Source organism: Phascolarctos cinereus, unplaced genomic scaffold (genome assembly GCF_003287225.1).
Source record: "Phascolarctos cinereus isolate Bilbo 61053 unplaced genomic scaffold, phaCin_HiC Scaffold_3;HRSCAF=262, whole genome shotgun sequence".
In the NCBI taxonomy this organism is placed as follows: domain Eukaryota; kingdom Metazoa; phylum Chordata; class Mammalia; order Diprotodontia; family Phascolarctidae; genus Phascolarctos; species Phascolarctos cinereus.
This window is the reverse complement of record NW_027555736.1, coordinates 205215043-205233188: the sequence shown is the minus strand read 5'-3', so window position 1 is coordinate 205233188 and position 18146 is coordinate 205215043. Positions and strand designations below refer to the sequence as shown.

At 37.7% G+C, this 18146-nt stretch overlaps 1 protein-coding gene across 1 annotated transcript in view; it reads right to left on the bottom strand.

The window, feature by feature from the left end:
- Positions 1 to 17927, bottom strand: part of UNC79 (unc-79 subunit of NALCN channel complex) — a 316047-nt gene extending 298120 nt beyond the window's left edge. The window contains 1 exon segment of the mRNA XM_078151418.1: positions 17825 to 17927. Coding sequence (XP_078007544.1) covers positions 17825 to 17846 — 22 coding nt within the window. The 5' untranslated portion in view covers positions 17847 to 17927.
- Positions 17928 to 18146: the final 219 nt, after the last annotated feature.

Genomic DNA, 18146 nt, shown 5'->3' with positions numbered 1-18146 from the left:
AAAGCTATTTTCCAGGGCAGCTAGATGGCGCAGTAGATAGCACACTGGCCCTGGAGTCACGAGGACCTGAGTTCAAATCTGACCTCAGACAAATGATACTCACTAGCTGTGTGACCTTGGGCAAGTCACTTAACCCCAATTGTCTCGCACAAAAAAAAAAGTCAGTTATTTTCCATCTACTCAGTATGTATCCTATATGTACCAATTACGGACATTTTGTCTCTCCTACTACAATAAAAGCTTCTTGAGGGCAGGAATTATTTTTGATTTTCCTTTGTAGCCCTAGCGTTTAGCTCAGAACCTAGCACATTGGAAGTACTTTTAAAAAGTACTTTAAAATACTTTTTTATTGATTGATTAATGAATTAACTAGGCCTGTTACTTGGTAATTGATGTTGACAGCATATTAGTCCAGAAAAAAAGTGAGAACCTTAATGAGTTCCAGTGCAGGAAAACTGGAGAGATAAATAAGCTTTGAAGTAAAGACTTGCTTCCCCTGTGTGACCAGTTTTCCCCCCATAACTGAAGCTGAAAACACAGACTAAGAAGGGTGGAGACACATGCCATGTTATTCAAATTTTGATTCAACAAATATCAACTTCAATGAACCTCCATTGAGAACCTACTGTACAGGCAGCTAGGTGGCACAGTGGATAGAGCACCAGCCCTGGAGTGAGGGGACCTGAGTTCAAATTTGACCTCAGACACACATAACACTTACTAGCTGTGCGACCCTGGGCAAGTCACTTAACCCCACTGCCTAGCCAAAAAAAAAAAAAGAACCTATTGTAATATACAGAACACTGTGCCAGGTGCTGAAGAAGATACTTAGATGGATCTGAGACCTCAATGGGGTGGGTACTTGATCCGACAAATTCATGCCTTTTTATCCTTTAACTTTTGGGCCAGTCTTCCCATAACTCTTCCATAGAGAGTCCACCCACAAAGCTGATGGCCTTCTCCTAGATCTCTTGACATTGCATTGATACTAGTTAAACACATGAGCCATCCATGACTTATCACTCACTCTCACTACAAGACTAACCCACTTCCTTTTCAGGTCACATGTCTCCCTGATGATACCTTTAACTTTATTTGTTTAGCTCTTCATTGATAATACATTGTGGTCCCCTCACACCCACCTTGCATCTCTCCATTGCCTTTGGGTGACCCATAAGGCTAATTCTTGAAGAACTGTGGTACTCTACAACTTACAGTCATATAGTACCCCTAGACCAATATTATTTTTAAAATATGGCTGATTGTTTTATGGATTTCTCAAAGCCATCTCAAACTCAAAATGTCCAAAACTAAACTTAACTGCCTTCCCTCCAAAACCTTATCCTCTTCCTAATTTCTCTATTTCTATTGAGGGCACACCACCAGCTTTTAAGTCATCTAGATTTGCAATCTCTGAATTATTCTCAATTCTTTCTTCTCCCTATCCCTCACATCAAATTAAGTGCCCAGTGTTGCCAATTCTACCTCTACAATACATAATACATGCCACTTCTCTCCAGTTATATAGCCACCACCTAATTCAGGCTTCCATCACCTTCTTCCTAGACTCTTACAATAGCTTCTATATTGGTCTCCAGTCTCTCTGATTTCCAATCCATCCTCTACAAAGTTGCCAAATATGTTATTCTCCTGATAAAGAGCTTCAGTGGCTCCTTAATTATTCTAAGATAAAACACAAATTCATCTATCAGGCATTAAAAGGCATTCACAAACTGACTCCAATCTAATTTTTTAGTATTTTTGCACATCACTCTCCATGTTCTTTACAACCAAACTGACTTATTTCACCACACACCACGTCCCATCTGTTTTCAACTTTATACACCCTGTCTCTTATGCCTGGAATGCATTCCCTCTTTACCTGAGCCTCTTAGCATTCCTACATTCTTTCAAAGTATAGCCCAAATATATTCTGAACCCCCTATCCCTCTACTTGCTAGTACCCTCCGTCCAGAAATTATTTTGATTTAATTTTCTATGTACATGCCTCTACTCTTCAATATAATGGAGAATCCTTGAGCACATCTTTTTGTTTGCATCATTTTTGTGTTTTTAATCCCACCACCTAGTATAGTACTTGGTATATAATAAATGTTTAATAAATGCTTCCTGAATGAATGAATGAATGGATGAATGAATATTGGGATCATTAAAAGCACTGCAAAATCTCCCAAAGGCAAACTAGCCTTCCCTCATTCTCCAAGTTAGTTCAGGTCCAGGTCATTGCTCATTTACGATATTTGTTCAAAATATAGGTGCTAATATAGGTGCACTGTCTGTTGTCTGTCCATCCAAGTATATATCATAATCCAAACAATATGCCCTTCATCCTCTTATTTTTTTCCTGTGTGTGTTAGGCTAGACTCTTTTGAGTGATTACTGATATCAGTTAGAATATTCTGTAATGGGCTTGACATAGTCAGCAAAATGTTCCATAAATGGAAGCATCTAAAATATTTCCCCATCTATAGAGAAGCATTTTCTATTTTGACTATGTACAGGACATCCTCCATGATACTGGTAAACTCTTTTGATAAACCTCACCCTGAATTACACTTCCCTTGATTGTAATAATCTGAGCATTATCTGACAGTTCTCTATGTTGTTTTAGCTTTTAAGGAATGGTAGATGATTTTAGTATATGCATATGTTGGGAAAGAGATATTAAGATGGTATTTTTCTCTACCAGGTCAAATGCTTTTTTGTAGGTAACAAACAATAAACACAGTGGAATTCTACAGGATCCCTCTGCTTTTAGTCAATTGTGTGACTGTAAAGGTATGGTCTGCTGTAGGGTATAATTTGTAAGTTCCCATACTTTCTCTTCATCAAGGATGCCCTTTGTGCATATGAAGATAACTCATCAAAGATGTCTTCACTGTGTCCAGAGATGATTCCAACAAAAATTTTATAGAAATAGGAAAGTAGACATGTTAATTGGTAGTTATTGCTATTTTCTTGGTTACATTTTTTTAAGTAGTAAGGTCTCATATTTCTTTCAAGTGTTTGGTATTCTCCCCTCTTTAAGGTATCTTGAGAATCAATTACTCAACACCCTCAAAACTGCATTCCTTCCATCATAAGCCACATATGTATATACATATATGGATGTGTATGTGACCTAGTCTAGCTTTCTTTTCCCATCCTTATTTTAATGTAATTTCCAATTTTTCTTGCAGCACATGAGGAACAATGACATTAGAGTCCAAATTCAAAGACACCATATCATTGATAGAAAAAAGATTTGTTAGAGAAATCTTTCTAGAATTTTGTCTGTACATTGACTTCCTACAGGCATTCCTACATTCCTAGAGTCAGACTTCCTACTTCATTCTTAAATACCTTTAGGATGATTTGGCTCAGCTGATTCTCTTGCCAAGCTTTCTCTGAACTATTTTTCCCCTCTGTTTCTTGCTGTTTTATGAGGTGATAATGCTCATAATCTCCCACCATCCTTCACCAAAGATTTTACAATGAAGATTATATTCTAAACTGTATATTGCCCTTGGATACCACATCTCTCTGCTTACCAAGAAGATCAAGTGTTTGCTAATTGAGGCCGTTCTTAGGCTCCTTTAGTCTTCTTGTAGAGATTGATTTATATCAGTTAAGCTTCCTTGAGAAATGGTGATATTTACAATAATATCTGTTTCATTTCCCATTTATTGATGTCAAACAACTGGCCTAAAAAAGCCATTTGGAGTCACTAATTTGGGACAGGTTTTGCTCTGCTCAAACAAGCTGAGAATCTATACAAAGATAACTGATTTGGAAGCAATAACCTCACTGATAACACTGATAACAAATCCTTTCAAATAACTTCACTGGTAACAGATTCTAGTGATCATTGGGTGATCCAGTCTTTGCCATGGAACAGGAAATTTAGAAGACACAAAAAATTAACATATACTCCTTTAGCTGAGTAGAAGGAGGTGAGGGGAACATAAATTCAAATGCTATTGGCTGAGGACAAGGGAAAAAGAGGTCCAGGTTCCAGGCATCTTTGGCAAGAACAAAGAGCAGACTGTTCACTTTCTCACTCTCTCTCTCTCCATCCCATACCATATAGAGCACCCACCTCCCACCCATTTTTTTTTCACATGGGTAACAAGGAACTATATGAAATAAGACTGAAAAGGTATATGGGGCCATATGGGGAAGTGGGCTTTAAATGACCAGCTAAGAACATGTTCTATAAACTTTTGTCCTAAAGGCAATAGAGAGCCACTAATTTTTTTTAGTATTATAGTGACATGGTCAGATTTCCTGTTTTAGAAGTATCAATTTGGCAGCTATGCAAAGAATCAATTGAAGCACAGTAGAATACAGGATGTGAGGGGAGAGAAGAATGGACACAAGTAAACCAATTAGAAAACTATAGCAATAGTTAGGTGTGAAATGTTGAAGGCCTGAACTAGGACAGTGGCTGTGTGAGTGGAGAGAAGGGAATATATCCAAGAGATGTTAGAGACATAGAATCGAACACACTTAGTGACTGATTGAATATGGTTCTGAGAAAGAAGCAAAATTCAATGATTTCTCTGAAAATGCAAATCTAAGTGAGTAGAAATATATAGTACCCTCAACTGAAATAGGGAAATTTGGAGAAAAATAGGTTTATGTGGTAATATAATGAGCTAGGTTTTAGAGAGGTTAAATTTGAGATGCCCACAGGACATCCCAGTAAAGATGTGCCTAGCAAATAGTTGGTAAAGCAGAGCTAAAGTTCAGAAGAGAGATTAGGGCTACAGATATATATGAACACACATACACACACACACACATATATATGTATATAATTTATATTTTATATGTGTGCATGTGTATATATACACACATACATGTATGTGCATGCTATTTGCACAGAGATGATAATTGAATCCATAGAAGCTAATGAGGTCACTGAAAGGACATAGAGAAAATAGAATAAAGGGCCCAAGACAGAGTCTTGTGGCTCCTCATGATTAGTATGCAAGAGAAGGATAAACTCACCATCACCTCCACACCATAAAGGTTTATCAGAGCAGGACTTTATTAGAAGGGATACAAACACTAAATAAGGGCCCTAAGGAGCATTGCCCACCTTCCCTTACCCTACATCCACCAGGGCCACAGAATTGATGCTGCTTGGGGAGATTGCTTCACTGAATTACTTCCAGTACAATGCTATGCAATGGGTGAATTTATACACTGAATACTATAGATAGCCTGGTGCTCTCTAAGCAGTTTAAGGAGAATTTGCAGAAGAGGGTTCCTCTCTCATTTCCAGTCCCCAGCAGTTGCCTCAAAAAGTAAAGATTGGAAGCCAAGAATTAACTATGGAAATAAATGCAATCTTGGTAAGAAAGCCTTTTCTATTTTTCCTCATTGATGATATAACTGGTACAGGGCAATTAGGTATATACTGAGTTGAAAAATAGAGAATGGAAGGTAATGTACAGTTTGATACACATTCATCATGGAGCCAAGTGAAAGATGGTCTTCCTTACTCTTTACGAGCAAATTATTCTCTTTGCATTAGCTAAGATCCCTATTACATTTCAATATCCCACTAATGAGATTTGGAAAAACTTGATTGACTTTAAAAATCTTCATTTTTTCTTAAAAGTTTATAGATCATATCCAGCAGATGAAATGGGTTTTATAGTGGTTTGGGCCCATGGCCTTAACTGCCAACCTGGAAAAAAAAACACAACTTTTACAAGTCCTTTTGAAGATTAAGGATAGAACCAGGTCTGCAGAAATGATCTACAACTTTATCTAACCACAAAAGATCATAAGATCTTAGAGTTAGAAGGAAGCTCAGAAGTCATCCACCCCAATCTATACCACAGCCTCTCTATGATATCGCTAATGAGTGGTCATTATTAACGTCTGAGTAGTACTTCCAGGGAAGAGTACGTTTTTCTTCTTTTTTATCATCATCATCTTATATTTGATGGAGTTCAGATAGAAATAGTCTAGGACAAATTACTATCTTACTACTGCTCTTCTATGTTTAATGTTTGGCAGACTCTTGTGCAGGTAGATAAAATTACTGCTTTTGTAGTTAAATAAAATGTTGAGATAGAAGTTTGTTTTCAAATGAAGGCATCTACAAGATTCCAGTAGCCAATAAAATGACTGGAATGATGTATTTTGTCCTGTTCCTAAATGGTTTTTATTTTGTCCAGTTGGTCTCTATATTTGGAGAGTTTTTCATTCCACATAACTTAAAGGTCATTAATGTTCAGAATGACCACATCTATTAAAAATGGTGCACATAAATTCTATGCATTCATGTTCTCCCTGGGAAATTGTGGGTAGCAGCTTTGTCTGTAAGGATGCTCTGACTGGAAACTCTAGTACAGTTTATCTATTGAATTCTCAAGACTATTTTGAGGTTTATATTTACAGTATAGGAATTTGTTTTCTGTTAGTTGATGAAGGATGGCAGGCTTCTGGATCATATAATTGTGGTCATTTAATCATGTACTCTTAGGTAAGTACTAAATTTTTGCACCCTGCAGTAATGTGATATAATTTTTTTTTACCATTTCCTTATGAAATCTACATGATCAGTAACTCAGGGGTCCTTAAGAATGACCTTTCTATAAATTCTGGTAGCAATTAGCCAGTCAACTCAAAGAGTTGGACATGACCCAATGACTGAACAGCAACAAAATTATCATCATTATAAATCACATAGACATATTATTGTTGTTGGATCACATTTAAATAGCACCTTAAGATTTAAAAAGCTTTTACTCCACACAGCCCTATGAGGTAAGAAGTACAGGTGTTGTTATCCCCATTTTACAAAGGGAACAGAAGCTCAAAGTTGGTTATTATTTGCCCAGGATCAACCAGCTAATAAATGTCAGTGCCAGGATCATAGGATATTTTATACCAAATAAAATAGCATAAGTGAAGCATGTTGCAAACCTTAAAGCGCTATTAATAAATGTTAGAAAGCTCATAGATTTAGAGATGAATGAGATTTTAGGGACTATCAAGTCCAACCTCTTCTGAGGAAACTGAGCCTGAGAGGTTAAGTGACTTGCTCAGTGTCACACAAACAGCAAGTGTCTGAAGCAGGATTTGAAGTCAGTTCTTCCTGACTCCCAGTCCAGTTCTCTATACAATCTACCACTTAGCCACCTCAAACCTAAATCTCCCAGCAGCAGTCTTCTTGCCTTCATTTGTCATTGTCAAAATATTCCCAAATATTCCATACTGTTGGAGCCCTTTATTCAGACACTCAAAATGGGAAATTTATTTCCTTGGATGTTATTATAAGAACTTATCTGGGCTATTAAGCAGTCTTGTACCTTAGCATTGTTCTTTTATGACTTGGACCTTAGCTGTCCCTCTGAGGTGGAGATGGATGCCTAGGGAGCAGCACTGAGGAAACCTCAGGAGGGCTCCACAGAGCCCACAATTCTAGAGCCCTTCCACTTTCCCATTATCTATTACTTAAGACAATTTATTTCGGCTAACAGAAATTCTATAATGATCCAGAATTGCCGGCAGTTGTGGTTTTAGAAATTTGACACTATTTTCTAGAGGAGATGTAATCACCTTCATTATTCTTACAAATCATACAATTCGTCTGTATGCACATTGTCAGTTACTCAGGCAATAAGCATTTCTTAAGCTTCTACTGCAGGCCAGGTACATTGACTCTCCTCCTCCCATGGTTCAACCTGAAGGGTGTTATACAGATCAGGCTCCCCCACTGTATGAATACTTCGCTGATGTTCTCTCCCATATAGCTTCAAGATGGAAAACATGAAGGACACCAACGATGTAGATCTAGTGTTCTCATAAGCTGTACTGACAACACTATTCCAGGTTATAGACAGCAGAATCTAAAATAATTTCAGAGCCTGTTCATATGCTTCCAGCACATTTTACCCACCATCTTAGTGGGACATTCAAGCTTCTTTCATAGCAAAATTCTGCTGTCCTACTGCATTCTTGATGGCTCAGGTGGTCTTTTGATTTATTTTTGCTGTTCAGGCGTTTCAGTCATGTCCAACTCTTCATGACTCTATTTGGGGTTTTCTTGGCAAAGATACTGGAGTCATTTGCATTTCCTTGTCCAGCTCGTTTTACAGACAAGGAAACTGAGGCAAACAGGTTAAGAGACTTGTTCTGGGTCACACAGCTAGTAAATGTGTGCAAGCTAGTAAGACCCGATTTAAACTCCTGACGATGAGCCTTCCTAACTTCAGGCCTGGCACTCTATCCATCGCACCACCTAGCTGCCCCTTTTGATGTATAGCTTTATGTATAAGAATGACAGCAGAGCCCCTGCCACAAACAATACTGGATAAAGCCATTGGGCCTGTGGCAACTTATTCTAGTCACTCTTCCTCCATGGTACAGTATGGGGTTGGATTTCATCACTGACTTGCCAATATCTCCATTAAAATCATTAGAGTACTACACTATGCCATCTAATTCTGTTTCCCAGGCTGCTGTAAGTCCAAGAGATGGCCAGTAGTTCTTGAAAGACAAGGACTGATTCCCTGGAGGATGGCTACAGGACCTGGGCTGGAAGCAGGGCTGGTGGTCTTGGAGGTGCCTGTCATTCCTCGGGCTCTTAGGCCTGGGCTATCTCCATCTGGATCTGAAGTGGTGGTCCAGATAGCAGTGATTTAACCTGCTTGACAAGCTGCCTTCTGTGTCTTCCTCAGAATGCCTTGTTGTTTCCGTTAGGCTGGCTTGCCTACCCTGTGAGTGCCAGTTGATTGGGATGACTGGCCTCATCTCCACAGGGGTTGCTGTGAGAATAATAGAAATCCTCAGATAGTTAGAAAATGATAGTTTGGGCTGCCTTGGAGAAGCACCTTCAAACAGGTTTCCAAGAAGTAAAAAAGGTTTAAGAGGGGATGTGATCTCATTGGTGTCAAGAGGCAGTCCAATGAAGAGTAGATACTCCCTTAAGGAAAATGTGAAACTAGTTTGGTTTGATCACTACATTTATCTATATGGAAGTTATCAAAAAGTGATCTTTCCTGCTCAAAACTCTCACTGTACATTGTACTCCTTTACATATTTATTTCTTTCTACTTTATCTTATATCTATTTGTACACATATAAATTTCTCATTGAGAGAAGGGACCTCTTGTTTAAATTATTACCCTTACTTTCTAAAAAAAAAAGTACTTAGCAATACATAACTGATACTTAATAAATGTTAGTTGAATGTGGCATAATGGAAAAACTACTGAATTTCCCATACTCTGTGCAGTCTGTGTATTTAGACATTGGTTCATGACAAACTTGTCTTATAGTTAATGTTCACCCAAAAATGGAGTCCTATTGTAATCCATATGTCCTGCTGATTATTAGAGATTGTTGATGTGAAAATCATTTTGGAGGGATAGTGGTCTCAAATTAGAATTTTTGAAATTTGATGAAATTTGGCTACAAAGTTCTTGCCTCAGGAAGAGCAATCTGAGGCCCCCACCTTTACAATAAAATAGAATAGAGAGAACTAAAACAGAAGAACTAATTGGTTCATATTAAGTCCAATTAATCAATTAATCAAAAATATTTATTAAGTATCAACTGTGAGCCAGGCACTGTTCTAGCAATGAGGATGAAAAGACAACAGACAAATTAGACCAATAACTTGAGATGCATTAAAGTGAATTTTACCATTAGATACTGAACAGAGTAGGATAAATTTCCATTTTTAGGTCCAACTCTAAAAGTAAAAGACTCCTACATGGTAAGACATATGTTATTTGGGGTTTTGCTTTAGAAGGACAAAAACAGAGCTGGCCTATTCAGAATCAAAGCCTACGGTTTGAAATAAGCTAGAAATGCTAAATGGAATGTTTAGATCTTCTACAATGTAGAAAGATAGCAGGTTGGCAAAGGTATTGTTATACTAAATGTGTTTTTAATCTAATAAACATTTTGCCTCCACTAAACTTCTAATCCAATATCTCATTCATAAAATGGAGGTGGTTCTGAATTCCTGAAGGTCTATGCTAATAGAATGCAAGTACTGGTTTTTCTTACCAAACTTAACAGGCTTCAAGAGATGAAATCTATATCTAATTCTCTGACCATCAGGCAAACTAAGTGAGAAAAGTTTGGCCATTGGATAATGTTTTTCAGTCACAACAACCCTTAAAGACTATCTACTAAAGCGAACAAGACTTGTGATCTTTGCCAGTCTAAAAAAAAAAGGCATCCACAAATCCCTGACGTATTTAAGTAATATTTTGCATTCACATGCAAAGAGGCCCCAAAAATCTCTAAACAGCCTATATGCTTTGACCCAGTGATACCATTACTAGGCCTATGCCCCACATACATCAAAGAAAGAGAATAAGGACCCAAATATTCAAAAATATTTGTAGACGATATTTTTCAGCAGCAAAGAACCGAAGGTAAAGGGGGTGCCCATCAACTAAGGAATGACTGAACAAATTATGGTATATGAAATATTCCATTACATGCTATATGTCTTAAGAAATTGCAAATAGTATAGTTCCAGAGAAACCTAGGAAGATTTATACAAACTGATACAAGGTGAAGTGAGTAAAACCAGAAGAATAATTGATACAATAACAAACAACATTGTAAAGATAACTTTGAAAGACTTAAGAACTCTGATGAATATAATGACCAACCATAATTCCAGAGAGTCAGTGATAAAGCATGCTACCCACCTCCTGACACCTCCTGAAACAAAAGAAGACATACATTTCTGAATATGGCTATGCAGGAGTTTATTTTGTTTGACTATGCTTGTTTGTTATGAGGATTTTGTTTTCTCCTTTTTTCATGGGAGAGGGGGTTGATGGGAAAGAAAAAATGCTTATTAATTTTAAAAAAACCTACTAGGTCTGGAATCAGGAATCCTGGGTTCTAAACCCCATCCTGTGACTTCCTGGCTGTATGGTCTTGGGCAAGACCCTTAACCTCTGTGGGCCCGAATTAACTCAACTCTGAAATGCAGGAGATGGTCTAGACAAATTCTAAAGTTCCTTCCAACTCTAAACCTATCACCTTGTCTGCTGTTGAACTGAAGTCCCTTCCTTTCTACTCATTCTACAATTTATCTTCAGTTTCCAAAAGTAAATTTCTAAACTCTTAAATCAAAAGTATCTCAATCGCTTTGTTTAGCATGAGACTGTGAACTTTCTAAGGGTAGCATTTTACCTCATTTATACCCTTATCCCCCACAATGTTTTGAGCACTGCAAATACCACATGAGTGCTTTTTTAAATAAAATTGAAGCATGACTCAAAACTAAGGTGAATTTTCCTTTCTCATAGATATTGTGTACCTAACATATGCTCATTGAAAATAATCTCTCATTCCTGTAAACTTAAATGTACAGCACTCATAGATTCCATGATAAAAAGTTAGCAACATTGAGAGGGTTGTTGTTGTTGTTGTTGTTGTTTTTAAACAGCGGCTCTATTTTCAGTTTGAACCATAATTGAAAAAAGAAGAGAAATGAGTTTATATTTTAACTATCAGGAGTTGAACAAGATGCCAATTATTTGTTATGACATAATGCCGCTCTTCATTTCTAGGAACATAAAGTTTGTAATTGGAAGAAGCTTTAGAAATCATCTAGTTCAACCCCTTCATTTAACAGATTATGAAACTGAGGCCGAAAAGAATTAATGACTTACCCAAGATAACACAACCAGTAAGTAGCAGAGCTAGGATTTGAAGCCATGATACAGAGGGTATCCTGGACCCTACCCCTAGAGTAGTTCTGCCCGTAGAGTATGGGGATATAAGCTCAGAATATCTCCTCTACCCATTGGTGTAAACCATTTGAACCCTAACTCCAAAGCCAATGCTCTTCTATGATACAACGCTAACTCCAAATAAAACCTCTCCAACCCAAATGAAACATTTTTTCTATACACTGTAAGTATGTTTACAAATCTGGGTAATTTGGGCACATAGATTATTTTTCTCTCAAAGTGAACTGAAAGCTAAGATTTTGAAAAGTACACTTACAATACTCTTTTTAAATCTTTTTTTAAAATTTGATTTAAAATCTTAAAATATATTTTAATATTGCACAAGTTCTATGAGACGCTTCTTTCTGGCAGGTATTTGAAAATACAGTCAGTCATTTTGACCATTCAATCATAAATGTGATTGAGATATGATGAGAGTTCAAAGAAATCTAAATGAAGTGACCAACCATCAGAGCTATTTAGTTTTACAGGAATATGTAAATCTGGTGTTCCTGATAAGAATAGTATCCAGAGAGCAAACTATTTTAGTGCCATATAAAGTGAATAGTAGTTACTGTGATTCAAATGCCTGTTTCTTGAGAAATAGCCTAAGAAACTAGACATACACATATACACACTACATACATACATGTGTATGTACATATATGTTCTATTTACACTTACATATATAAATGAAATCATCTACAAATTTGACCTGAAACAGTAAAGTCAGAATTGGAAGACCTAGTTTTGAAACCTGTCTCTGTTACTTCCTACCTACACTTCCTGGGGCAACTCACTTAACCTCTCTGGTCCTCAAGTTCTTCATCTATAAAATGAGAGGAATAGACTAGAGGACCTCTAAGATAACTCTAATCATATGGTTCAATAATTTATATAAATAACTCATGGGAAGAATTTTTAGCTCTCAATACATTGGAAACATCAGGCCCTATATAACCCCTACTCTTTAGTCTCTATATTTCACATTATTTAAATGATAGTTTGCCCAAAGTCCCAACATAAGAAACAACTGTACACTTCATGAGTACAGGTTAGCAAATCACTTTGCATTCAAAGATTCTACACCAATGGATAGAGATATTCCTAGTATACCCCATACCATATGGAGGCTACAGGGTCAGAACTACTCTAGAGATGAGGGCTGAGAGTCCAGGATACTCATTATGGCATTCATTGCCCAACAGTGCCATTTCTGTTCAAAAATAAAATAGGATTCCTCAAGAAGAAGAAAGTTTTCTATTACTAAAGGTCTTCAGGTAATGGCTGGATGATCATTTATTGAAGATATTATGGAGGGAATTCTTGCCCTTAGCACAGTGCATGGCATATCATAAGCACTTACTAAATACTTGCTGACTTAACTTCCTATTCAGACAGGTTGCATATGACTTTCAAATCTGAGAGTTTATAATTTTATAATTCTTTATAATCTACCTCAACAAGCAGATAATCATTGACAGGATGATTTTAAGGATATTTTTAGGAGTTCCTAAAAATTATGGTAGAAAAGTCTGAACTAAGATAAATCCCTCACCTGGAATTACTAAGACGGACCAAAAGTACCCCATTCTCCCAAATGTCCCCCATACCAGAAACCAGGCCAGACCAGAAGTGGACAAGACCAATTCAATAACTGAATGACTGAACAAAAAAAAAATGGAAGATTGGACAAAAAGAAAATTTTTAAAAAAAAACATGTAAATCTTTGCAATCTTCTGGGAAATTTCTAAGAAGCTTTCACCTTCTGCTAGGGCTGTGAGCACATGGCATGAAAAACAGATTGAACATATAAGTATAGGCCCAAAACTGACTATATCCCTAGCTAAAACTATCCTCTCCTCTTTATTTTTACTTGTTTCATAAGCAGAGAGAAAAGGCCACAATATAAAAATAAAAGAATTAATCATAACTCTTACATTTATGTAATGATTTAAAGCTTACAAACTGCTTTACAAGCATAGTCTTAATTGATTATCATAGCAACCCTATGGAGCAGATAGAACAATTGTTACTATTATAGATGAGGAAATTGAGGCTTTACGAAGTTGAATAATTTGAACCAGTTCACATAGCTAGCAAGTGGAAAAATATTAAGTTTTACTCTAAATGTCTCACTGTGGCATGGTGACCCTATGTTTTCAAAAGCTATACCATCAGGGTACAAGCTCTAGCAATCCCTTACAAGCAAGAATGGCTAGAAGGATGAGTCCAGTGAGGTTCATCACCACAGGGTTAGTTGGCCATAAAGGGATTAATTTTTTTGACCACAGTAATTCATTTTTTAAAATATACAAAGGAATAGGTGGTTGCAATCTTTACCATTGAAGGAAGTGACCACATTGATGAAATCATAAAATTTTTAAAGTAAGAAGCATTGAAGTATTTATAACTATGTGTCATCATCTGAGCATAAGTCATTCATCATATTTCCAAGATAAATTACATCATCTGTTTGGGTTCTTAGGATTTAACACTGCAAAGGACTCTAAAGATTATTTAGTCTAAAACCCATGTTTTATAGATAAAGAAACTGGGACATGAAGAGATGAAATTATTTGCCCCAAGTCAACAAGATAGTAAACAGCAGAGGTGGAATTCGACTTCAGGTCTTCTGACTCCAAATCCAGTGTTTTTTCCACTATACCATATAAATGCATGGTACTTCCTCTCACTGCCTCACCCAAATCACCCCAACCTCCCATAAAGTAGAAATTTTAATCCATAGAGTAGAAAAGATTTCTTAAAAAGAACAGAGTGGAGAAGAGGAGATGTGGACAAGAGGCGAAATAGGCAAGAGGGAAGAGGGAGAGAGACATGATATCTGTCCTCAAGTATTCAAAGGGCTGGCCTATGGAATAGGAATTAGATTTGTTCTTCTTGGTCCCAGAAGACAGAACTGAAGAAAATGAATTGAAGTCACAGGTTATACTTAGGCTTGATGTAAAGACAAACACTATTAGAGGTATTTAAAAATAGAATGGACTGCCTCAGGTTCCCACTCACTAGATGGTTTTGGAGAACAAGTGCATGACCATTTGTCAAATATGTTGTAGACAGGATTTCTGCTCAAGTATGGACTAGACCAGATGACTTTTGAGGTTCTTTTCAAAAGTGAGATTCTATGATACTGTGAATAATAAGTGCCCATCTTTTGAGGATTTTTTAATCACACATATCAAACTCAATTTTCTCCCTTCAAGTTCTGGAAAATACTACTGTACAACTTCTAGCCAATGAAGGAAAATAACTTCTCCTGTCTCCTCTGATAAACCCCTCCCCTCTAGTACCAGTAAAAATCTCATGGCACAACTACCACATATTCTTTTTCTGGCCATCATCTGGCTATGAGGTTGTAGGTTAAAAATAAAAGGAAAAAAACTAACATCTATGCTTACTTTTTTTGTATGGGTCTTTATTCATCATACTATGCAGAAAATCCCACTTATTTCATATTTTCTTTGCACTCCAGATATTTACAGAAATAGCAAAATGGGGGAAGGAAGAGAGAGAAGTATGAAAAAACAAAGTATTCTCAACTTTTCTCCAATCTATATCTAGATATCCCTAGATATCTTGAGGTATCTTTGCATCAACACATTCTCCTTCCTCTCATAAACCTTTCAAATAGCCCTGTGAGAAAAACATTTTTTCCTATCCCCACCTTTGTATATGGAAGAAGAGAGACACAGAGTAACTAAGTGACTTTAGAACTGAAATCTTAATTAAGCATTTTTTCTACTATATTGCTGAATCCCTTGCCTCTCTGGAAGCAGCCCCTATGCAAATAAAGAAAACCACCTACCTAAATGAAAACTAAGTTTGCTTCCTGAACAACAAAGGAAATTGGATGCATGAATTTCAGCTATCATGTTTTTAAACGTTTAGGGGAAAGAGAAGAAACAGAATATGGATAACATAAGAAAATAGAAGAGAAAAGAGGGAAAATGTAGAACATTGGCAAAAAGCATCAATAATTTGACCTGAAATTACATCTAAGAAATATAACTATAAATAGTCATGTGGCTGGTCTTTCAAACAAACATGTGAAAATAAATATACCCCAATAACAATGCATATCATTACAAGGCTTCATAGTTCATATAAGGTTGTGTTGTGGATAGAGTGATAGATGATAGAGGTAGGCTCAAATCTCACCTCTGCTGATACTTAATAGCTGTGTGACCACAGGCAAGTTCCTTAACCTTTCTGAGCTTCAGGCAGTTCTCTGTGATAGATGGTTTTTGCCTGTTACTGGTGAAGGGAATTCCCACAAGGTCTTTAACTTATTGGTATTTCATAGTTCAAAAGCTGTACATTATCTCACTTAGCTCTCAACATTCTGTGAGGTCAACAGTGAGAGTATTATTATCCCTTCTTATAGATAATACCACACACAATACTTTACAGTTTACAAAATGCCTTCCTAACAACTATGAGAGTACATCATTCTATGGATTTAGAAACAGATACTCAGAAAGATGAAACAAATGGCCTCTGAAAACATGGCTAATAAATGGAAGGGTCAGAACTCAAATTCAGATTTTTTTTTAATGCAAGTCCTGAAACTCAGAAAGATCTTCTTAAGGGGTAATGCTGGGACTCAAAACCAAGTCCCTGGTTCCAAACCCAGTATTCTTTCTGATATACCACAATATCACAAGTTCAAAGTAGGATATGCAAAGTAGGATGTATAGCCTCATTAGGAGACTATACACTTATTCCATTGACAGTGCAAATCTTCATGCAACTACTTTGTTGGAAATGCCTTCAGAGATTCAAGAACACTGTTTTGAATATTATCAGTGGTGACAAATCTTCATATTAAGGGTAGATGTGATTTTTTTTAATGACCAAAAGTCATTCAGAGCCAATGGTAAATAAAGTGTTCCAGCTGTGTGATGGCATTATTTGGGCCTCAAAAGTATGTCTATAAAATTATTTTCTTGTTTAGCTAATAAAAAAAACCCTAACTCTCAGAGCAGTTCCAAACACAGTTACAGACATGTTTTGTGCAGTGGAAGCAACTCTGGGTTAAGTTTATTGCCTCCCAAGGAAACAAAATTCATTTGTATATATAAGTTTAGGTATGTTTATTTTTAAAAATCAGTCTCCTGTCTTTACAGTCATTTCCAGTCAAAAGTTTGTCACTAAGTCCATCAAGTGTACACAATGGGAATTTCAATCAACCCACCCACAACAAATATTAATTTGGTTCCTATTATGTGTAACTTCTGCAACCAAGGAGATTCCAAGTCGTTCATGACCTTGCCTCCAAATATTTTTTTGTGGGGGTACCTCTATCCCCAGTCTTTCTCTCAACATCCCACAACTAAAACCCATTTGACATTTCCTGAGGTTTCATCGTGAGTTATTCCACAAAGGAAACCTACTCTTGTTGAAACTCAGATCTGATTACTTAATAGATCAGTGTTCACACTAGTTTTTTCAGTGCCCCTTCCACTTTCTTTTCTCTTTTTCCCCTAAGTCGTTTTTAGGTTCATTCCCCACCCACCCGCACCCCATTCCTCATTGGAGCCTAATATTCTGCCTAGCTGCTGCTCCCTCCCCCTTCTCCTCATTACCACTGCAACCCGGAGTGGAAACTGCAGACTGAAACTCCCCTATGGCTCTAGCAGCGAATGCTGGGCATGCTCAGTAGCCCAGGCAGGCTTGGACGCCACTGACAGTTCTCCGCCTCTGATTTGTCGTTACCCCCCTTCCCCCACCAGGAGATACTGAAATGTTTATTTGCAAGGTACAAGGCCTCTTTTTCCCAGAATAACCCCATTTTAATTTTATTTTGCTCTTTTAAAAAAAAATTTGCAAATCTCTAATAGCTCTTAAGGAGAGAGAGGTTTGGAGGTTGCTTTTTCAGCACCACGGACAGCGCCGTGTTATGTAGTCCACGACCCCCTGCAACCTCAGCCTCCAGCCTCTACCCCCACCCCCCACCCCCTCCATCGCCCGCCCAACACCATGCCAGACTCTCTCTCCCTGCTGCGATCGCAGCCGCAACTACCTTAGTTCCCTACCGGAGGCCGAGCAGGAATACCGGACCGACTGCTACTTACACTGCTCCGCTTTGGTGGACATGATGTGGCCCAGGTGGCAAGGCTTTGCCCCCAATGTCTCGGTCTTGCGGGCTCCCTCGCTCCGCCAGCTATGTGGCCAGGAAATGAACGCATCCCACCCCCCTCCCACCTCCCCTCCCCTTCTTTCCCCCCTCCCCTACGCCCTTGTCGCTACCATTCGGACCAAGAGCCCAGCAAATGCTGGAATTACTCCCGGGAGGTTTGGGAACCGCCCCCGGGGAGATTAATGCGATTTGCTGGGCGGCCGAAGGTTTCCTGTCCTTGTTCCCCTGGGGTTGCCCGCCTCGGCGTGGGCGAGAGA